The following is a 23,665-nucleotide window of genomic DNA, read 5'->3' as shown; positions in this document are numbered from 1 at the left end:
ACTAAGAACTAAAAGTTCTCCACCTTTGAGCCAGGATTATGGCTATTCAACTATTCAAAAATTTTTCTACTGAGCCTACTGAACACCTCACAATTGAAAATTTTCTAGGCAAAATTTTTCTTTTCTTTCCTTTCCTTTTCTTTGTTTGTTTATTTTTTTTTTTTTTAAGTAGGCTTCACACCCAGCACAGAGCCCAAACTTACAACCCTGAGATTACTACACCTGAAATGAGATCAAGAGTCAGATGCTTAAGCAACTAAGCCACCCAGGTGCCACTCTAACCAAAATTTTTAACCAGTACCAACAATCTCCACAGAGAAAATTCAAATTGAATTATTTTTTATTACTACTTATTTAACTCAAGTTTACTGTTTTAGACAAGTAAGAATGTATAGAATCTGTGCTTTATTGCACTGGATAGAAACTTGAAATGCAGTTATGTTGATATAGTGCAGTATGTGGGAAATGAAAGATGACGTTCTCTGGAATACATGAAGATTCTCAGTGATTGTTGCAAGGAATCACAAAAGAGATCTTTGGTCCAAAGAAGATATCCCTGAAAGAGAGTAAGACACAAGTTAAATTCAGCTGAAAACTGAGATAATAGATATCTATTAATCTTTTCTGGATTAAAAATGGACAGTGATTTCCAGGATTTCAGATATAACTATTCTTTTTAGGGAATAAACTACAAAGCGAATGAGTGGGAGGACTTGCCACAGAAGCAACAAAGACCAAGAAGGTAATCAATTCTCCTACTTTCCTCCCATTTGCCATTGATATTATGCTATCCTTCACCTATAAAGAAAAGGAAAAATTAAATGATTTCAAAACCTTATGATCATACCAAAAATACTATTTTTCTGATGTGAGTGGGGATGGGCCATGAAGTTTAAATCTACAGATAAGAAATATAAGGTTAAAAAATTCTTAGAAAAGTCAAAAAACAAATTTCTAGGCTTTATAGGGAAAGGACAAATGTTAAACTATTCAATCCTACTGTTGTTGAAAAGGTCACAAAAGGTAAAGTATAAAAATGCATGGGATAATATAAAATTGTATTACAATGGCTCATTAGAAATATACTTCATCTGTAAACTACAACGTAAGTATAGTTTACTGTGCTGTGTCATATATTTGAAAGTTGCTAAGAGAATAAACCCTAAAAGTTCTCATCACAAGAGAAAAAATTTTTTCTTGAGGTGATGGATGTTAACTAAACTTATTATGATAATCATTATGTAATAGATGTCTATCAAGTTATTATGCTGTACACCTTAAACTTCTACAGTGCTGTCAATTATATTTCAATAAAAATGAAAAGAAAACAGGATGGCAAATTAAAATTTGTGTTGACAGTGGAAGGAAAAAGGAAATAAACTTAGCAAAGTAAATCTGTTGGGACTGGGGAAAAGGTAACTAAAATCAGATAGAAAGTACTTTTGTATGTCCAGACTTCTGTTCTCATCCATTAACACAGATGATGACAAAATTATATCATAAAATAAATACAAATACATTTCAGTTAATTGGCTTCAAGTCTTACAATTACAAAAAAGCGAAAATGGCATTTCAATATTAAATGGCATTTCATTTGTGTAGTCTGGGAAAAATTAAGTCATTTTAATGCATCAGTTAACTCAAGTTCTTGATATTTAGTACAAGTGATTCTCAGACTTTTAGCAGAATCACCTACAGGGCTTGTTAAGTCATAATTGCTATGCCTTATCTCCAGGATTCCTGATTCAGTAGGTCTGGTCTAAGGCTCAAGGATAGACATGCATTTTTAACAAGAACTAGGTGACATTGAAGCTGCTGTTCTGGGAACCGCACATTAAGAACCAACTGCCTTGTTAAAAAAAAATATCTGGTCCAAATCAGAAGACCTGGATTTTAATGTCAGTACTGGTATTAACCAGTTGTGTGGGATAGTGCTGGTCATTTTACCTCTCTGCACCTTTTCTTGATAGGATGATTATATCTGCCCTTTCTACGTCACAGGTTTTTTTTAGAAAAATGAAAATATGATGACCTATGTTGTAAGTAATTTGAAAGAGCTAATTTCAGTATGAAATAGCCAAGATCATAGATTTGAGACTCTTTAGTAACCCAGAGGAAGACGATTTTAAGAACAAGAACCAAAAAAAGTTACTGATTTATCTACCGTTGTATTATACTTAAAATGTGCCTACTTTCCAAATCAGTAGCTAGTTTTTATTTAGTTCATTTCTAGGTAACTTATATATAGAGCTAGAAACTTTTTCTTTGACCATTACCACTTTTCTGCCCAATTAATTGGTCCTGTTCAGTAGGATCTTTTATCTAAAGCCTTTTATTAGTTCACATTGATTTAAGATATCAACCTTGAAGTTGACCTCTGCTGGCATTTTTTTTTTTTTTTTTTTTTGTGGTAAAGTCAGGGAATTTAGAATTTAATATATTGGAGTGTTATTTTCTGGATTTCATTTAGTTTTATTAAAATCTGCCAAACTCTGTTTTTTTAAATGAAAACATTCAGTTCCGTATACAATGGTGATGATTCTAGAAAAAACCTGAGATTTAATTAGGATTTTACTAAAGAAGGGTGATTAATTTCAGCAAACACATTATAAAGTTTGTCTTAAAAAAAGAGTCGTTGTGCATACATTTCATAGCTATATACTTTGCAATTACATTTCCTTACTTTGGGCAGCAGAGCAATTCGCTGAAGTTGCAGTAACAGATCATCTCACATCCCTTCCCATCCCAGAAATGATCCTGGACATTTACATCCATCTTTGTCAGGTCAGCTACTCCCTCTGGAAGGTTGTGACAGTTGCGATCTTTGAGTATCTTTCTGTAGCAAGAAAGGCGATTTGCAGGCATGGCTTGGACTCCTAGCAGCAAAGTTAGGCCAACAGTGACAGCAAGAACTATCAATTTCATTTTGGCTCTTTGCCCTGAGATAGAAAAAAAGCAAAATGTGTCAGCCTGAACATGAAGTTCTGTAGCATTGTCATAAACACTTGGATAGAAAGATTGGTAGTTGATCTTTTCTACTCTTTTCTTTGTGTTTCTCAGTGTAATTTTATGACTACTGACAATAAAAATCCCATAGAATAATTGTTTAAAATCAAATGCCTGGGTTCCACAAAGAAACATTAAATATGAAATGCTGGGGACTGGGAGAGGTGATAGTAAGAGCCAGAATCCGCAATTTTAAGTATTCAAAGTAATTTTTTGTTTTTGGTACATTCAGCAGAGAAAAACTGCTCTTTAAGGTGGTTAAACTCAAGTGAATTTCTAGGACAAATATCATCGAGTTTACTGGTTCTTGATTTGCATATTCTAACAACATTGTCCAAGAAGTTGGGTTCCAGCCTGCAGGAATAAAAAAACTATCTATTCTGACATTGACAAATGATAGTCTACACATATATTTATTGCTCAATTAAGTTTTTTAAATCCAGCAGAATTATTTTGGGGCTCATTTTTGTTGCAAATTTTTAGTAATATTGTGAAGTTTTATCCCACATAGATTACTTCATCTTCACCTTGGTTGAAAACAGAGGCTTGAATTCCCCCTAATAAACATTTAGCCTGTTCTTGAACACCTACCATGCTGGGGAGCTCATTATTGACTAAGTCAACATAAACTCCACTGATGCAGTTCTAACATTTCCCTTACTGTAAAGTATTTTTCTGTAGCTCCTACCAAACCAGTCCCAGTGTGAGTTCTTGGGGTCATACCAAACAAGTGTAATTCCTCTTCCAGGAGATAATTCTTTAAATATGGTATTTGCATACAACTGTGGAATAGTCCTCATCTATTTAATCAGGTTTCTCTGGCTTTCATGTTAGACATGAAAAGGTGAGGCTATTGTAGTACAGGAAACTAGCAAAATAGTGGAGGAATCAGATCAGAATCCACAGCCATTCAGATTTAATCTTGATGCCAAAGTATCTTTCCTACCATGAAGTATTAAAAATTGGGGAAGAGGGGCACCTGGATGGCTCAGTCATTTAAGCGTTGAACTCTTAATTTTGGCTCAGGTCATGATCTCGTGGCTCAGGAAATTGAGCCCTGTGTTGGGTTCTGTGCTGACAGCACAGACTCTCTCTCAAAATAAATAAATTGACTCTCTCTCAAAATAAATACACAAACATTAAAAAAAGAGAGGAAGATATATATGTATATCGTACTTTGAAGGAAAACAATGTTGTTGAAAGGAAATTTTGTATGCAGTTTTCAATGGTTAGATACATCTCAAAGGTGAATTAATTTAGGTAAGATTATGGATTTTACAGAAGGACAATTTTAGAGTAGTTTTTGGTTTATAATAAAACTGAAAGGAAGGTACAGATTTCCCATATACTCCCTGCCCTCACACATGCATAGTCTTCCAGATATCAACTTCACTCACCAGAATGGTACTTTTTTTTTTTTCATTTGTTTTTAAATGTTTATTTATTTTTGAGAGACAGACAAAGCATGAGTTGGGGAAGGGCAGAGAAAGTGAGGAAGACGGAATCTGAAGCAGGCTCCAGGCTCTGAGCTGTCAGCACAGAGCCCCATGCAGGGCTCAAACTCACGAACCGTGAGATCATGACCTGAGCCAAAGCCGTACACTTAACCAACTAAGCCATCCAGGTGCCCCCAGAATGTTACTTTTTTTCTTAAACCAATGATGAACCTACCTGGCACATCACAATCTCCCCAGATCCATACTTTAACTTAAGGTTCATGCTTGGTGTTGTACATTCTTTGGTTTGGACAAATGTATAATGACATTTCTCTATCATTATAATATCATACAGCGTATTTTCACAGCCCTAAAAGTCTTCTGTGATATACGTATACATGTCTCCCTCCTTAACCCATGGCAGCTATTGGTGTTTTTTATTGTCTTTATAGTTTTACCTTTTCCAGAATGTCATATAGTTGCAATCATACCATATGTAGCCTTTACAGATTGGCTTCTTTCACTTAGTAAAATGCATTTAAGTTTCCTCTATGTCTTTTCATTTCATGACAGCTCATTTCTTTTAGTACTAAATGATATTCTATTGTCTGGATGTACCACAGTTTATCCATTTACCTACTCAAGGACATTGGTTATTTCCAATTTTTGGCAATTATGAATAAAACTGCTGTAAATAATCTATGGGCCAGTTCAACTCCTGTGGATAAATACCAAAGTGCACAATTGCAGGTTATGTGATAAGAATATGTTTAGTTTTACAAGAAACTGCTAAACTGTATTCCAAAGTGACTGTACCATTTTGCATAGCCACCAGCAACATTTGAGAATTCCTGTTGTTCCATACCCTCACCAGTATTTGGTGTGGTCAGTGTTCTGGATTTTGAACATTCTAATAGGTGTGTAGGGGTATCTTATTGTTGTTTTAATTTGTATTTCCTTGATGACATATGATGTGGAGCATCTTTTCATACATACATTTACCATCTGTATATCTTCTTTGGTGAGGTGTTTGTTAAGGTCTTTGACCTTTTCTTCTTTTTTTTTTTTTTTTTTTTTTTTTTTTTTTTTTTTTTGAGAGAGAGCACACAAGCAAGGGAGAGGGGCAGAAGGAGAGAGAGAGAGGGAGGGAGAGAATCTTAAGCAGGCTCCACACTCAGCACAGAGCCCAATGTGGGGCTTGTTCCCATGACCCTAGGATCATGACCTGAGCCACGATCATGACCTGAGCTGAAATCAAAAGTATGACACTCAACCAACTGAGCCACCCAGGCACCCCATTTGTCCTATTATTTAATCATTGGTTGTTTTCCTATTGTTGAGTTTTAATAAATTTTTGTACATGCTAGATAGCAGCCCTTTATCAGATGTGTCTTTTACAAATATTCTCTCCTAGCCTGTGGCTTGTTGTCTAATTCTCTTGACATTTTCTTTCACAGAGAAATTTTAACTGATATATAGTTTAATTTATTAATTATTTCTTTTGTGGATCATATCTTTGATGTTGTCTCTAAAAAGACATCACCATATCCAGGGTCATCTAGGTTTTTTTTCCTATGTTAATCTTCTTGGAGGTTTATAGATGTGAATTTTCCTTTTAGGTCTGTAATCCATTTTGAGTTAAGTTTTGCGAAGGATGTAGAGTCTGTAGATTCATTTTGTTGCATGTGGATGTGCAGTTGTTCCAGCACCATTTGGGAAGACACTCTCTTTGCCCATTGTATTGCCTTTGTTCCTTTGTCAAAGATCTGTTGACTATACTTTTGGGATTCCTTTTCTGAGCTCTACTCTGTTCCGTTAAACTATTTGTCTATTTTTTTTATCAGTATCACACTGTTCTGATTACTGCAGTTCTATAATAAATCTTAAAATCAAGTAGCATCAGTTCTCCAGCTTTGTTCTTCTCCTTCAATATTGTGTTGACTATTCTGGGTCTTTTGCCTCTCCATATAAACTTTAGAATCATTTTGTCAGTATCCACAAAATAACTTTTGGGGATTTTGATTGGGATTGCATTGAATCTGTAGATCAAGATGGGAAGAATTAACATCTTGACTATATTGCATCTTTCTATCCATGAATATGGAATATCTCTCCATTTAATGCTTTGATTTTATTCAACTGAGTTTTATAGTTTTTCTCATGTAGATCTTGTATATATTTTGTTAGATTTATACCTAAATAGTTTATTTTGGGGGCACTAATATAAATGGTATTGTGTTTAGTGTGTTTAGTTTAAAATTCCACTTATTCATTGTTAGTATGTTGGAAAGCAATTGATGCTTCAATATTAACTTTATATCCTACAACTTTGCTTTAATTACTTACAAGTGCTGTAAGTTTTTTGTTGTTGTTGATTCTTTTGGATTTTCTGCATAGATGATCATGTCATCTGCAAAGATAGTATTATGTCTTCTTTCCTACTTTATATACCTTTTATTTCCTTTACTTGCCTTATTACATTAGCAAGGACTTTCAGTATGATAGAGTGGTGAGGGCATGTTCTTGCTTTGTTCCTGATCTTAGGAAAGATTTGAGTTTCTCACCATTAAGGATGTTAGCTGTAGGTTTTTTGTAGATAGTCTTTCTCAAATTGAGAAAGTTCCCCTCTATTTCTCGTTTACTGAGAGATTTTATTATGAATGGGTATTAGGTTTCCTGAAATGATTTTTCTGCATCTACTGATATGATAATGTGATTTTTCTTATTTAGCCAACTGATATGATGGATTACATTAATTGATTTTCAAATGTTGAGCCAGCCTTGCATACATCAATCACTTGATTGTACCATATCATTCTTTTTATTCTTGTTTGGATTCAATTTGCTAATATTTTGCTGAGAATTTTTGCATCCATGTTCATGAGAAATATTGGTCTTATAGCTTTCTTCTCCTGTAATGTCTTTTTCTGGTCTTGGCATTATAGAATGAGTTAGAAAATATTCCCTCTGCTTCTATCCTTTGAAAGAGATTGTAGAGAATTGGTATAATTTCTTCCTCAAATGTTTCATAAAATTTACCAGGGAAATCATTTGAGTCTGGTGCTTTCTGTGTGCAGAGATTATTACTAATTATTAATTAATTAATAATTAAATAATTATTGATATTAATTATTATTAATTTCTCTCATAGATATATATCTATTCAGATTGTCTATATCTGTGTGAATTTTGGCAAACTGTGCCTTGTAAGAAGTTGGTTCACTCATCTAGCTTAACAGATTTATGGGCATAGAGTTGTTCATAGTATTGCTTTATTATCCTTTCAATTTCCATGGGATCTGTAGTGATGTTCCTTCTTTCATTTCTGATGTTAGTAGTTTGTGTACTCTTTCTTTTCTTAGTTTGCTTGGCTAGAGGCTTGTTGATTTTTTAAATCTTTTTAAAGAACCAACTTTTGGTTTCATTGATTTTCTCTATTGATTTCCTGTTTTTAATTTCATTGATTTCTGCTCTAATTGTTTGTTATTAAAGTATTGATTTTTATTTTCTTTTTATTGTGAAAAACTTCAAGTATATACAAAAGTAGAGATAACAATTTAATGAACCTCCATATACTTATCTGCTAACTTCAATTATTGTCACCCCTTCGCCTCTCTTATTTCCACCTATACCTCCACTTTTTTTCTCCCTCAGTTTTGGGTACTTTGAAGCAAATTCTAGGCATCTCATCTTATCTACAAATATTTCAGTATATTTCAGTAAAGGTAAGGACTTTTTGAAAACATAACACAATATTCTTTATCACCAAAAATATTTAATAATTTCTTCATATCATCCAATTGTTTGATATCAAATATCATAAGTCATTGTTTAAATTTTTCCACTTCTCCTAATTTCCTCCTTTTATTTTTTTATTGAAGTATAGTCAATATATTATATTAGTTTCAAGTGTATAACATAGTGTTTCAGCAGTTATGTACATTATGAAATGCTCACCATGATAAATGTAGTTACCATCTGTCATTATACAAAGTTATTACCATATTGTTGACTATATTCCCTATACTGTAATTTTTATCCCTGTGACTTATTTAATTTATAACTGAGAATGGGTTCACAGAGATAGAACAAATAATCCTAAAATTTATATGGAACCAGAAAAGACCCTGAATAGCCAAAGCAATCTTGAAAAAGAAAACCAAAGCAGGAGGCATCACAATCCCAGACTTCAAGCTATACTACAAAGCTGTAACCATCAAAACAGTATGGTACTGGCACAAGAACAGACACTCAGATCAATGGAACAGAATAGAGAACCCAGAAATGGACCCACAAACGTATGGCCAACTAATCTTTGACAAAGCAGGAAAGAATATCCAATGGAATAAAGACAGTCTCTTCAGCAAGTGGTGCTGGGAAAACTGGACAGTGACATGCAGAAGAATGAACCTGGACCACTTTCTTACACCATACACAAAAATAAACTCAAAATGGATGAAAAACTTCAATGTAAGACATGAAGCCATCAAAATCCTTGAGGAGAAAGCAGGCAAAAACCTCTTTGATCTTGGCCGCAACAACTTCTTACTCAATACGTCTCGGGAGGCAAGGGAAACAAAAGCAAAAATGAACTACTGGGACCTCATCAAAATAAAAAGCTTCTGCACAGCGAGGGAAACAGCAAAACTAAAAGACAACCAACAGAATGGGAGAAGATATTTGCAAGCGACATATCAGATAAAGGGTTAGTATCCAAAACTATAAAGAACTTATCAAACTCAATACCCAAAAAACATAATCCAGTGAAGAAATGGGCAAAAGACATGAATAGACACTTCTCCAAAGAAGACACCCATATGGCCATCTGACACATGAGAAAATGCTCAACATCACTCATCATCAGGGAAATACAAATCAAAGCCACAATGAGATACCACCTTACACCTGTCAGAATGGCTAACATTAACAACTCAGGCAACAACAGATGTTGGCGAGGATGCAGAGAAAGAGGATCTCTTTTGCATTGTTGGTGGGAATGCAAGCTGGTGCAGCCACTCTGGAAAACAGTATGGAAGTTCCTCAAAAGACTAAAAATAGAACTAACCTACGATCCAGCAATTGCACTACTAGGCATTTATCCACAGGATACAGGTGTGCTGTTTTGAAAGGACACCTGCACCCCCATGTTTATAGCAGCACTATCAACAATAGCCAAAGTATGGAAAGAGCCCAAATGTCCATCGATGGATGAATGGATAAAGAAGATGATATATATATACATATATGTATATATATGTATATATATGTATATATATGTATATGTATATATATGTTTATTATATGTATATGTATATATGTTTATACACACACACACAATGGAGTATTACTTGGCAATCAAAAAGAATGAAATCTTGCCATTTGCAACTACGTGGATGGAACTGGAGGGTACTATGCTAAGTGAAATTAGTCAGAGAAAGACAAAAATCATATGAATTCACTCATATGAGGACTTTGAGAGACAAAACAGACGAACACAAGGAAGGAAACAAAAATAATATAAAAACAGGGAGGGAGACAAAACAGAAGAGACTCATAAATATGGAGAACAAACTAAGGGTTACTGGAGGGGTTTTGGGAAGGGGGGATGGGCTAAATGGGTAAGGGGCACTAAGGAATCTACTCCTGAAATCATTGTTGCTTTATATGCTAACTAATTTGGATGTAAATTTTAAAAAAATTAAAAATAAAATTTAAAAAAATGTGGAAAGTTAAAAAAATAAATTAAAAAAAAATAACTGGAGGATGGGTACCTCTTAATCTCTTCCACCTATTTTGCCTATTCTCCAACCCCTCTCCTTGGACAACCACTAGTTCTCTATATTTATGAATCTTGTTTCTCTTTTTTGTTTTTATTTTTGTTTTTGTTTGTTAGATTCCACATATAAGTGAAGTCATGGCATTTTATGTTTCTCTGACTTATTTCACTTGTTTTCTCTTTCTTTTAGTTCAAAATATTCTAAAATTTCTCTTGCAATTTCTTTTTAACACCAATATGTTATTTAGAATTATGTTAATCTCCACCTATTTTGAGATTTTCCAGTTCTCTTTCTGTTACTGATTTTTAGTTTAATTCCATTATGATCTGAGAGAAGACACTGTACAATTTGTGTTCTTTTCCATTTATTAAGTTGTGTTTTATGGCCCAGATCTCTGGGCTGTTTTATGATCTCTGTCTTGGTGAATGTCCCATGTGATTGTGAGAAGAATGTCTATTTTGCTATTATTGGGTGAAGTAGTCTATAGATGTCAATTATATTCAGTCCATTGGTGGTGGTGTTGAGTTCTGTTGTGTCCTTACTGATTTTCTGCCTGCTGGATCTGTCCATTTCTGTGGGGTATTGAAATATATGATAAATAATAGATTCATCTCTTTTTCCTCACAATCCTATCAGTTTTTACCTAGTGAAGTTTGATGCTCTTTCGTTAAGCACATACCCATTAAGAATTGCTATGTCTTACCAGAGCATTCACCCCTTTATCATTATGTAATATCCTACTTTATTCCTGATAACCATCTTTTGGTATCTACTCTGTCTCGAATAAATATAGCTGCTCCTGCTTTCTTCAGTTAGTGTTAGTATGGTGTATTTTTCTCCATCCATTTACTTTTTATCTATATATGTCTTTATTTATTTTTTTAAGATTTTGAGTAATCTCTACACTCAACATGGGACTTGAACTCACTACCCCAAGACCAAGAGTCACATGTTTCTCCAACTGAGCCAGCCAGGCACCCTTTTATGTGTCTTTATACTTGAAGTAGGTATCTTATAGAAAACATACAGTTGGGTCATGTTTTTTTTTTCTTCTTTATAACATCATTCTCAATTCTTTACTAAAACTTATAATAACTACCACAGCAAGATACCACAGTTTGGATATAATATCCAAATGGCTTTGGATAAGCCACAGTTTCTGGCTTAAACAACAGAAATTTATTTCTCACTGTTCTGGAAGCTGGAAGTCAAAGATCCCAGCAGATTTGTCCTCTCTCATTGGCTACCAGCTTGCCTCTTTCTCAACGTGTCCTCACATTGCTTTTCTCCTGTGCATACGTGGAGAGAGAAAGAAGTGTCTGGTGTTTCTTCCTTTTCTTCAGTCCTATCAGATTAAGACCCTGTCCTTATGACCTCATTTAATCTTAATTACCTCCTAAAAGACCTTATCTCTAAATACAGTTACATTGGAGGTTAGAACGTCAACATACGAATTTGGAGGGGGACACAATTTAGTCTATAGCATTTACTATTCAATAGGAAAGGTACTTAAGAACAAACCTTTAATGTGGATGATCCATAAAATCTACCAGTCAACAATAGTCAACCAGCATGACGAATGATGAGAATTTTGTTGGGTAATCTATTTTTAAATTTGTAATACCATCAATCCTACTTTAGAGCAAGAGCTTCTACATGATTTTTAATTTATTTGTTCAACCAACCGACTAATCAAAAGCAAAGATGAAACAAAACCAACCTCCCTCTTAAATATTACTGAATTTTTCAGTATGACTTGAATTTTATCACTAAAACAAATAAAAACAATTATAATCTGGTCATGCTTTTATTCAAACATCATTGCTGCCTTCAGAGATCCTTTTATTATTTGACCCAGAGGAGGATTGTATTTAAAGATGTTAGAATGGCACAGGTATAAACATAAATAATTAAAATGGGAAAAAAGATATAGATATGAGCAATCATTTTATTTTTCTTAACCAAAATTCAGCGCAGAGAAGTGGAAGATAACAATTTGAATTTAGAATAATTGAATCTAAACATTTCATGAACTTGAGGAAATGTTCATAAAATGGGGAATATTAAAATAAAATTATCCTGAATGTATAGTTTTCACGTATAAATAACAAAGCACAAAAAATGGTAAATATGTATATACATATACAATGGGATATTATTCAGCCATAAAAAAGAATGAAATCTTGCCATCTTCAACAACATGAATAGAGCTAGAGAGAATAATGCCAAGTGAAATAAGTCAGTCATAGAAAGACAAACCCCATATGATCTCACTCATATGTAGAATTTAAGAAACAAAACAAATGAGCAAAGGAAAAAAAGAGAGAGAAACCAAGAAACAGACTCCCAACTACAGTAAACAAACTGATAGTTATAAGAAGGGAGGTAGGTGGAGAGATGGGTGAAATAGAAAATGTGGATTAAAGAGTACACTTATCTCAATGGAAAAAAATAATTTAAAAATGCTTTTAAATTATAAAGCATTATATACAAAATTTAACATTGGGTCATGTTTTTTAATCCACTCTGATGATCTGTCTTTTAATTGGTACATTTAGACCATCCATTGACATCCAAAGTGATTATTGATATATTTGGGCTAATTTCTACCATATTTGTTTTTGTTTTCTATTTGTTGCCCTTGTTAAATGTTCCTATTTTCTCTTTGACTTTTTTTTCTGCCTCCTTTTGTGGTTAATTAAAACCACAAAATGATTCCATTTTCTCTCCTGTCTTAGCTTATCATTTATACCTTTTTTATTTTACTTTTTTTTGAGTGGTTGCCCTGAAGATTGAAATATACATTTGCAACTAATCTATGTCCCCTTTTAAAAAATACTATACCACTTCATGAGCAGTGTGAGTACTCTATAATAACAAATTATCTTAGTTCCTTTCTTCATTCCTTGTATCATAACTGTCATTTGTTTTACTTACATATAAGCATAATAAGTATATATGATATATACATAAACATGCATAATTGAATACATTATTGCTATTATTTTGAATACACTGTTACCTGTTTGATCAATTAAGAACAAGAAGAATAAGTTTTTCTTTTATGTTTACTTATTCTTTATTTCATGCTCTTCCTTTCTTTATGTAGATCTGAGTTTCTGACCTATATTATTTTCCTTCTCTCAAAAGAACTTATTTTAGCATCCATCCATGCTAGTTGCAAATGGTAAGATTTCGTTCTTAGTTCCATCCATGTAGTTGCAAATGGCAAGATTTCATTCTTTTTGATTGCTGAGTAATACTCCAGTGTATATATATACCACATCTTCTTTTTCCATTCATCCATCGATGGACATTTGGGCTCTTTCCATACCTTGGCTATTGTTGATAGTGCTGCTATAAACATGGGGGTGCATGTGTCCCTTCGAAACAGCACACCTGTATCCCATGGATAAATGGGTCATAGGGTAGTTGTGTTTTGCTTGTTGGTTTGTTTTTTTTTTTTGTTTGTTTGTTTGTTTTGTTTTGTTTTTTTGAGGAACTTCCATACTGTTTTCTAGAGTGGCTGCACCAGCTTGCATTCCCATAGCTGGTAATCTTTGATTGGATGTCAGACAGTTTAAATTTTGCCTTGTTGGGTACTGGATATTTTTGTATTCTTATAAATATTCTTGTGCTTTGTTCTGGGATATAACTAAGTTCCTTGGAAACAGTTTAATTCTTTCAGGGCTTGCTTTTATGATTTCTTAGGTGGTTCTGACTCAGCCAAGGGCTAATTATTCCTCACTATTGAAGCCATTTCTTCCTGAGTATCCTATCCAATGGTCAATGAGTTACAAGTTTTTCAATCTGTCTGCAAGTATGCCTGGCTTTTTGTGAGTGTCATAAACTCTGTTGTCTAATTCTTTCCGATTTTTCCCCCTGACCACGGATAGTTTCCTCATTTGCACACACATATCAGTGTTCTGAATTCTTCAGTGGGGCCCTCTGCAGACATCCAGCATTCTCTATGTATCTTTCTTCTCTCCAGTACTCTTTCTGTAAATTGTGACTGCTTTGGTCTCTCTGACTCTCTGATCCATTTCTCAATTCAGGTAGTCTGTTGGATTCTGTGTTCCCTCTCCTTTTATTTTTTCAGCCTGGAAATTCCTTTAAGGGAATAGACTGGGGGAAATTATACCTTATTTGTTTCCCATCTCTTATAGGAAGATGTCCTTCCCTGCTTTAAATCCAGTATTTTGACAGAGGTTGTTTCACATGTTTTTTCTGGGGTTGCTGTTGTTGTATCAGAAAAGTGAGTAAATCTGGTTCTTGTTACTCTATCTTGGGTAGAAGCAAAGCTTTCCATATTACTCTTAAATACTATTTGCAGCTATTTCAGGAGGCATATGAAAGACACATACCCAAATCTTACAGATTCTAAAAATGAGCTATATGGTATTTTGATAATTTTAATCCTTAAGCCAAATTCTCAGAACGTTGTTTCTTCCTTCTACAACCTTTCCCAATTTGAATTAATGGTTGCTCTGACTCTCATCTGTTGGATAGGGTAAGTAGCTATTGGGTCCCAAATTACAACAAATAAGACCCATTATGGTTTGCACAAGGAGCCATTCAGGTTGCTCTTCCTACTTCTGGAATGATGCTTGTATATTTTGTTCTAGATTATTTAGGCTGCTGAAAAGTAGCCTGGAATCATTCTTTTATCTTCAGGCTCAAATCTTCATATACTGCTTCAGGTGACTTAGAAATCCTCTACCCAAGGGGCACCTGGGTGGCCCAGTTGGTTTAATGTCTGACTTTGGCTCAGGTCATGATCTTACGATTTGTGAGTTCAAGCCCCACATCTGGCTCCACGCTGACAGTGCAGAGCCTATTTGGGTTTCTCTCTCTCTCTCCCTTTCTCTCTTCCCCTCCTTCACTTTTCTCTCTCTCTCTCTCAAAATAAATAAATTTTTAAAAAGTTAGAAAGGATCGGGGCACCTGGGTGGCTCAGTTGGTTGGGCATCCGACTTCAGCTCAGGTCATGATCTCACAGCTTGTGAGTTCGAGCCCCGCGTCGGGCTCTGTGCCAACAACTCAGAGCCTGGAGCCTGCTTCAGATTCTATGTCTCCCTCTTTCTCTGCCCCTCCCCTGCTCATGCTCTGTCTCTCTCTGTCTCAAAAATAAATAAAAACATCAAAAAAATATAAAAAAAATAAAGGATCACTAACAATTATTTTGGGGGCAACTGGGTGGCTCAGTCAGTTAAGGATCCAGCCCCAACTCAGGTCATGATCTCACATTTAGTAACTTCAAGCTCTACATCAGGCTCTCTGCTGTCAGCACAGAGCCTACTTTGGATCCTCTGTCTCCCTCTGTCTCTGCCTATCCCCTGCACACGTAAGTGTGCATGTGCTCTCTCTCAAAAATAAAAATAAACAAACAAAAGAATTCCTCTGCCCACACCAAAGACCAAGCTGCAAGGGTATCCAGAAGAGCAGCCAATATTGGTAAAGCAAGGAGTCAAAGAATAGCACTCATGTAGGACTCACTGATACAGTAATTAAGTAATTATGTAAGAGAGAGGAAAACAGGAGCAAGCTGGTTTAATTTGGTTCAATGTAACAGACATTTTTTAAGTGCTTCCTTTATGCCAGGCACTGTCCTAAGTACCAGCAGTACAGAAGAATTCAGAAAATATTAACTAAACCTATCCTCTTCCAATGACTCCAATTCCTTCAACTAAAGCTAAAGTTATTGCAATGGACTCCATATGCAATCTGGCTCTGGTATCTTTCTGAAATTATCTACTCTTCCCCCTTGGTGTTCCTGTTCTAGCTAATCCTCAAATTGCTAGACACCTTATTGCCTTAGGGCCTTTGCACTGGTTAATTCCTCTGCTTTAAAAGCTCTTTCAGGGGCATCTGGGTGTCTCAGTTGGTTAAGCATCGACTCTTGGTTTCAGCTCAGGTTGCAATCTCATGATTTGTGAGATTGAGCCCCACATCTGACTCTGCACTGACAGCATGGAGCCTACTTAGGATTCTCTCTCTCTCTCTCTCTCTCTCTCTCTCTCTCTCTTTCTCTCTCTCTCCTGTTCCCTGCTTGCATGTTATCTTTCTCAAAATAAATAAATTAATTTAAAAAAAAAAGAAAAGCTCTTCCAACAAATTAATGGCATGTCTAACTACTCACTCTCTTCAAGTTTTTGTTCACTCTGCTCCTCAATAAAATCTATTCTGTTTAAAACTGTATCTCCCCTCACATATTCTCAATCTGCCTTAATTGCTCTACTTTTTTGTGGCATTTGTGAACTTCTAAATTGTTAAAAATATTATGTCTACCAGAACTTGAATGTAAGCTCTAGAAAGGCAGGGTTTTGTCTGACTTTAAAATGCACTTCCCTATTTCTGTTTTATTTTTTCTTTTTTATCAAAACTATCATTTATTCCAATCAGCTCATACCTGACTTAAAATATATATTTATATGTGTGTGTACTTTTATTAGAAGATTCAACAATAACAACAAAGATCACTTCCCTTTTTTCTAGCCTTTCCTACCAGATTACTCTCTATCAAAAAATTAAGTGTAGGGAGAGAGGTGAAGGGAGAGTTATAAATTCTTTGTAACTTTTTTGCCAATTGTGTTTGAAGAATTTTTCTATTTTATTATTCAATAGCATTTTTCATATAGTTTTGGTCTCCCTAGGGTTTGTTTTGTTTTGTGTACTATGCAATCATGTTCTTATTTTCAGTGACCTAGCTTAATTTTGTCTAATCCTTGTGGCTTTTGGAAAAAGTTGTGCATTTATTAAACTTGGGCTCTGATTACCCTTTATATATTTCATGCATGTAGGTGTAGTTTGTTCCTGAGTTCATTTCATGACTGTTAACTGCTTAAGCTTTCTTTCCATTAGATAGTTCTAATTATAGCCAGAAACCTGATTGCAAATATTTTTTTAAATACTTAGTAAAAAAGTAATAATACTCAGTGTAAAATATGGAAAATAAAGAGAAGAAAAGGTAGAATAAAATTCAACTAGTGTCCATGTTGAGATAAGTGTTGTTAGCATTTTGGTGTCTTTCTTTTTGGTATGCATAAATGAAGGTATTAAGAAGGAGAAATTGAGATGACCAGGGACAGAACACTAGGAAACTAACATTTGTGGACTGGATAGAAGAAAAGTCAGAGAAAGATCTTATAAACCAGGGAAGAAGTTTGAGAAAGAGGTACAGGGTCATAAGATAATGAGAAAAGGTGAAAAGGATAAGCGAGTAAAAAGCTGAGGGCAAACTCATCACAAAGATTGGTATTAACTGAGATATATTCCTCAGAGTATCTCCACTACACCCTGCTGCATAAAAGCAGATGAATTCAAAATCCATATACCACCATTCCCATTCCTTGAACTCTTTTACACGCCTGTGTCTCTGATCAGATATATGATATTGCCACTGTCTTTAATACTGTTAAAATATATTTAATACTGTTAAAATATAAAGTTGTCAGGTGAAATACAGGATAATCAGTTGAATTTGAATTTCAGATAAGTAATAAATAATTTCTAATATAAATATGTCCTAAATATCACATAGTTTCCTTCTCTTGAGTTAATTTTGATAATTTATAGTTTGTTAGAAAATAGCTCATCTGACCCACTTAAAAATATTGCAATAAATATAGAGACCATTTCCTTATAATTAAATAGAAATCCTTCTTCCTCCGTTAGGATTTTTATACATGCTGCCTCTCTGCAAGGAATGCTCTTTACTTGCCTGGCTTATTCTTGACTTTCAGGTCTCCATTGAAATATCATTTCTTTAAAGGCTTTCTCTGACCATCCAATCTAAAGTAGTTTCAACTTGATTCTGTCACAGTGCCCTCTTCGTTTTCCTAATAATATTTATCACAATTTAAATTATATACTTATGAGCTTACTCATTTTATGTCTATCATTTCCATAAGACAGAAACTCCATGAAGGCAGTCTGTTTTGTTCACCATCACATACCCAGTGACTAATACAATAATGTGTGGTCCATATATGTAGTAATACATGAATTAGTCTCTGAAAACACTTTTTTTTTTATTCTAAGGAAGATGCTGCAGTGGTTTCATGGTATCTAAAAGGTGGTGAACTTCTTGGGACTAATCCTAATGCTTTCCTTCCACTTTCCCTCCACATCTACCATTCACCACTGCTCAGTGAATAGAAAGTCAGACCAGTTATCTCTTCAATCCTATATGTGTCTTTGCCTTGTTGTTCCCTCTCACCTCTTCCCTTTCTTTTAATTTCTGACCAAACCATCTTTTAAGTACAAACCTTAAACTCATCTCTTAAGAAGACTTTCCTGATCCAGCCCACATCACTCTAGTAGCTCCCTTGTTCTATGTGCCTATAGCAGTCATGTGTAATCCATTCTTTTAAGAACTGTGAATTTTATTAAATAATGCCCATTAATGATAGAGAATATGGCTTCAGTTGGAAATGGGAAATTCACTGAAAGGCATTTGGCCATTGAGTAAATTGGTCACTCTGTGTATTTACCTAGAACCAGGAAGGAAGAGATGGAAACATCATAAAGGGCCTTATAGAACATGATGAAGAGCTTGGATTTTATTGACTATATTAGGAAACCATTGGAAGATTTTTTTTTTAAGTTTTATTTGTTTAGAGAGAGAGAGAGAGAGAGGGCACATGAGCAGGGGTTAGGCAGAGAGAGAGGGAGAGAGAGAGAATCCCAAGCAGGCTCCATGCTGTCAGCATGGATTCAGGGCCCAATCCCATGAACTGTGAGATCATGACCTGAGCCAAATTCAAGAGTTAGACATTTAACTTACTGAGCCACCCAGGTGCCCCACCTCTGGAAGACTTTGATAGAATAGTCACATGATCTGATAATGTCTTAGATAATCCTTGATTGCTCTGTGAAGATGTGTTGTGGTGAGATAAAATTGGAAGAAGAAAAAGGCTATTGGTGAAAGTTGATGGAAGATATGGGGCAAGAGGGAAAAAATCAAGGATATCTGTTAGGTTTTTGACCTGAGTGGTATTAACATTTGTTAAACTGAGGCAGAATTGGGTGGGGTCAATTTGGGGGAAATTTAAGAGCAAATTTTCAGACAAGTTAAGTTTGAGATGCCTACTAGACATCCAAGTGAAGAGGTTGAGTAGGCAGTTGAGTATGTGTCTGAAGGTTAGGGCTAGGAATAAAAATTTGAGAGTGATCAGAATGTTTATTGATCATATTTATAGCTATGGGACTGGCAGGGTAGTGAGTATAGATTAAGAAGAGAAGAGACAAAAGACTGAAACCTGGAGCAAGCCAACATTCAGAGGACTGGAAGAGGAGATGCCAGCATCATGAAGGCGAGGGCTATAACTACCACATCTTTTGCATCTCTCAACAGTGCCTGCTTTAATACTGGGCTCACAGTAAATGTTCCAAAAACATTCACTGAAAGAATGAACAAATAAATTGCTGGAAAAGTAAGTGGGTATGTTGCCATACCATGAACTTCTTCTGACTATGTCCATGCCAGAGCACAAAATAGTGTTTCTGTCACAGTCTCTCAGTCACATACTATGATGGAAAGTTCCACACCTGGCAAGCACTTACTGGTAGGTTTTTTTTTTTTTTTTTAAGCACTTTATAAATTACATGTTTGAACTGAAAGTTTCTCTTCTTCTTTTACTTGAGTGCAGATAAATAGCTTTAACTTTTATTTAGCAAGTGGAAAAATGTTTGACCCAGTATGTTCCTGTGATACATTGATTATTTTTTTCATTAGAAGACACCAACCTTAATCCTTGGCAATCCATCAAAACCATATATTTTCATGTGCCAACAAGAGCGAAATGACTTTGGCAAATTTGAAGCAAACTGCTCTATTTTTTTTTCTATTTCAGTTGAAGTACATGCACTTAAAATTCCTCTTGGAGTACATCCACATTACAAAAGAAAATAAAGCTAAAAACTGAATATTTAAAGGAATAAGCAAGATATCCTTAGATAGCTATCTGTTGATTTTTTTGGATTCAAATTTATGTAACTAATATTGTTGCTAAAACTATATGATACTATTCATATCCCAATAGTGGCATAATTTTTAAATGATCAAGGCAGAAGATATAGAATCATGGGCAAGATATTTCTTTCTTTTTTTTTTTTTTTTCAATATATGAAGTTTATTGTCAAATTGGTTTCCATACAACACCCAGTGCTCATCCCAAAAGGATGGGCAAGATATTTCTAATTAAGCAACAAATCATTGCGAGAATCATATAGATAGGGAATTGCAAATTCTGATTGTGTGAGGGTATTTGGCACCAGAAGGCTTTTGAATGGTTAAGTTAAATGAAGACTTAAAAAGAAAACTTATCCCATTTAATGGCCAAAACTAACAGGGCTATGCAGTTTAAGTGTTCAGAGATTTATGGTGCAATACTCATACTGATGTCAATTCTGGGAACTGGTATTAAGAGCAGTGGAATGAAACACAGTTGATGTATTAGACAGAAAGGGCAGTCCATTTTCAGATTTCTTTCAAAACACAGCAAGAGAGAAGCAAAGGCTGTAAAAGCAAACGACAATTCCAGCCCAGAATTTGACATTTAAAGTAACAAAGATTATAGTTGGAAGAGATTAAAATTGCCATCTAGCCTGTGATGTTTCCCATTCATCTTTCTTTGATGATGGAAAAAACACTGTTATTTAAAAAAAAAAAAATCTTTCTTTCTCATTAACTGTGTCAGAAGAGGATTGTGGTAGAATGAGCTCTGGAATGGAACTTCTTAAAGTGTGTATTAAAGAAGAGGTGATATTAGTAAGTGGATAAGCCCTTCAAACATCATTAAAACAGATATGATCAGCTTAAGCACCCAAGAGACCTTCATCAGTGGAAAAATGAAGTTCACATCCTCCCTGAAAATGATCTTCCTTCAGGCCTCTGGGAGAATGCTATAAGATGATATTAATACTCAGTCTTGCACCATTCTACTTATTTTCCTGGCCACAATAGATCACCATCGCTGGAGAAAAGGACCCACATTTGGGAGAGCTTTTTACAGCTTGCATAAACTAAGTTAAGGAATTTTAAAGAGGAATTTTTATAAGCCCAAGAAGGAAAAAGTGTTCCCTTTATCTTAGTAGTACAGACACTGTAGTGTGTTCCATGGTGGGAACGCCAAGGATGAATTCAGTGAATTCGCTCTTTGTATCGCACATTTATACCAGTGCCTTTTTAGGAATCAAGATTTTTTAAAAGCAAAAACATTTACTTTCTTAGACATTGCAGTTAACTTCACGTAGAAATAGCTGCTGCATTAAAAGACTAAACTTATATACCATCATTCTCACATAGTTCTGAAGAGGTGGAATAACAAGGTCTTGTTACATGGGATCAGATTCAGAGTGGACACGGGCATTAATCAGGAATAACAGTGAGGGAGCTGTCTCTTTTTAAACCTATGATTAAGCGACTCTCCCAGTTAAGGAATAAGCATTTTCTAGTTCTTTTTAATCTGATTATTTTCCTTTATCCCAGGAGGTATCACCTTTGTCAAAATACATCCATCTCCTTAGAGAATGTCTTTCTCTCTGCATTTCTCTTTTGACTCAACACATAAATACATTTCTGCTTTAATCTATAGCAGTAATTTGGAGAGAATATGTACTACAAAATGATTTTTAAGGAAAAAAAAATACATACCCTTTCTTCTTCGTTCCTTTTGGTCTTCTTGGCAGAAGAATGTTCTTAAATGCTCCAATTCACTGGGTGAGTTTGGGCAAAAGGAGGAAAAAGGAGGTGCTAGAAGGAGGTCCTTTACAAATAAACCTTTGTCTGCCTTGTCTCTTGCCTAGGATTGACAGACTCACTGCTCCAGCCAGGACTGGGGGAGGAGGGGAGTGGAAGTGAGACAGGGCTGCAAGAACTGCCTCCTTTGGATTCTTCCAAACCAGGCAAGGATGAACTGAACAGCTTCTTTACAGAGGGAAATAACTAGTCTGAACAAGAACCTCAGGGAGGCAGACTCTTGGAGTAATAAAATATAAAACCTGAAGAATTTAGAAAGAACACAGAGAGAATAATTTTAAATTTAAGAGAAGTGTGTGTGTGTGTGTGTGTGTGTGTGTGTGTGAGAGAGAGAGAGAGAGAGAGAGAGACAGAGAGAGAGACAGAGAGAGAGACTGAAAGAGAGATGGGAATAGTGGAGAGAGTGGGGAGAGAGAGAGGAGAAGGAAGGGGGAAAATGGCTAATGTGATTTAGGCAAATAGCTGAGCACCTCTTCGTCTTTCACAATTTCTTCATGTTTTTTTCTAGATACCATCTACATATCTTATAACATTTTGGTTGAAGATGTATTCCAACTCTCCAAGTCCTCACCAAGGAGTCATTACCAGTCAATGGAAAGTAAAAAAGAAAATGACTAAAAAAGAAACCTGTACCTCAAGTAAAGGCACAAAAGGAATTTCAGTCTGTTTTTTGAGCAAACTGCACTGGAATTGTAGCATCTGTTAACTCTCCTTTAATTGTTGGTTAATTTTTAAAACTCAATTTGGACTAGTGTTGCAGGAGTCGGAAAAATTATAATAGGGATAATCTAGAATGGAAGGAAGGGCATTCTGAGTTGTACAGAGGAAGGCATGACGGTGAAGGGGAGGGTAACAACTTTGGGGGTTACAAGTAGTTCAGTGTAGCTGGAAGTAGGGATGGCAGGGGAAAAGATTAGAGGACTAGAAAGAGGCAAGTTGATGAAGTACCTCATATGCTACACTGAACATTTTGTATTTTGTCCTGAAAGTGAACGGAAAGATGACGAAAAGTATTAAAAATGATAGCCCCTGACTGCAGTGTGGAATAAGGATGATGTGGGAGGAAGGAAGCTAGAAACAGAAGAGGGGCTCTTGCAGTAACCCAAAAGAGAAGATAGTTAGGAAGCAGAACTGAAAATATTTGGTAACCAATGAGGTTTTTATGTTTAGGGTAGAGGTAGTTGAGAGAAAAGGGAGACTTTATTAACTCTCAAAGACTTGGAGCCTTGGATGAATAATGCATTACTTATCTTGGAAAAAGAATACAAAGAGAGGAGCAGTTTGGGCTGGAGCAGAGGGGGAGATAGAAACGAGTTAGTGTATTTTTTTCCATTGAGTTAGAAATGTTTTTATTTTTTTATTTTATTTTAATTCCAGTATAGTTAACATACAGTGTTAAATTAGTTTCAGGTACACAATGATTCAACACTTCCATACATTGCCTGGCGCTTATCACAATGAGTGCACTCCTTAATCCCCATCACCTATTTCCCCCATCCTCCTATCCACCTCCCCTCTGATAACCATCACTTTGTTCTCTAAGAATCTGTTTCTTGGTTTATCTCTCTCTCTCTCTCTCTCTCTCTCTCTCTCTCTCTTTTTTCCTTTGGTCATTTGTTTTGTTTCTTAAATTCCACATGTGAGTGAAATCATATAATATTTGTCTTTCTCTGACTAACTTGTTT

General features: G+C 35.1%; 1 protein-coding gene across 2 annotated transcripts; it reads right to left on the bottom strand.

The window, feature by feature from the left end:
• Positions 1–322: 322 nt before the first annotated feature.
• On the bottom strand, positions 323–22,011 carry SCRG1 (stimulator of chondrogenesis 1). Of its 2 annotated transcripts, none has more exons than XM_019440991.2 (3): positions 21,876–22,011; positions 2,684–2,939; positions 323–556 (listed from the first exon to the last, which is right to left on the bottom strand). In XM_019440991.2, exons 2-3 carry the CDS (start codon positions 2,923–2,925, stop codon positions 502–504), a joined length of 297 nt encoding a protein of 98 aa, XP_019296536.1. In that variant the 5' UTR covers positions 2,926–2,939; positions 21,876–22,011; the 3' UTR covers positions 323–501. The 2 variants fall into 2 exon arrangements, with proteins under 2 accessions (XP_019296536.1, XP_019296537.1); XM_019440992.2 differs by lacking the exon at positions 21,876–22,011 and adding an exon at positions 11,410–11,432.
• Positions 22,012–23,665: the final 1,654 nt, after the last annotated feature.

Source organism: Panthera pardus, unplaced genomic scaffold, assembly GCF_024362965.1.
Source record: "Panthera pardus isolate Hobbes unplaced genomic scaffold, ASM2436296v1 HiC_scaffold_13, whole genome shotgun sequence".
NCBI classification, from domain to species: Eukaryota; Metazoa; Chordata; class Mammalia; order Carnivora; family Felidae; genus Panthera; species Panthera pardus.
The sequence above is the reverse complement of the archived record's forward strand: the minus strand, read 5'-3'. Positions and strand labels throughout refer to the sequence as shown.

Coding starts and splice junctions, on each gene's coding strand:
- SCRG1 (XM_019440991.2), bottom strand. CDS start 2,925: ATGAAATTGATAGTTCTTGCTGTCACTGTTGGCCTAACTTTGCTGCTA. Junction 557..2,683: donor GAATTGCTCTGCTGCCCAAA/GTAAGGAAATGT, acceptor ACTCTCTTTCAG/GGATATCTTCTTTGGACCAA.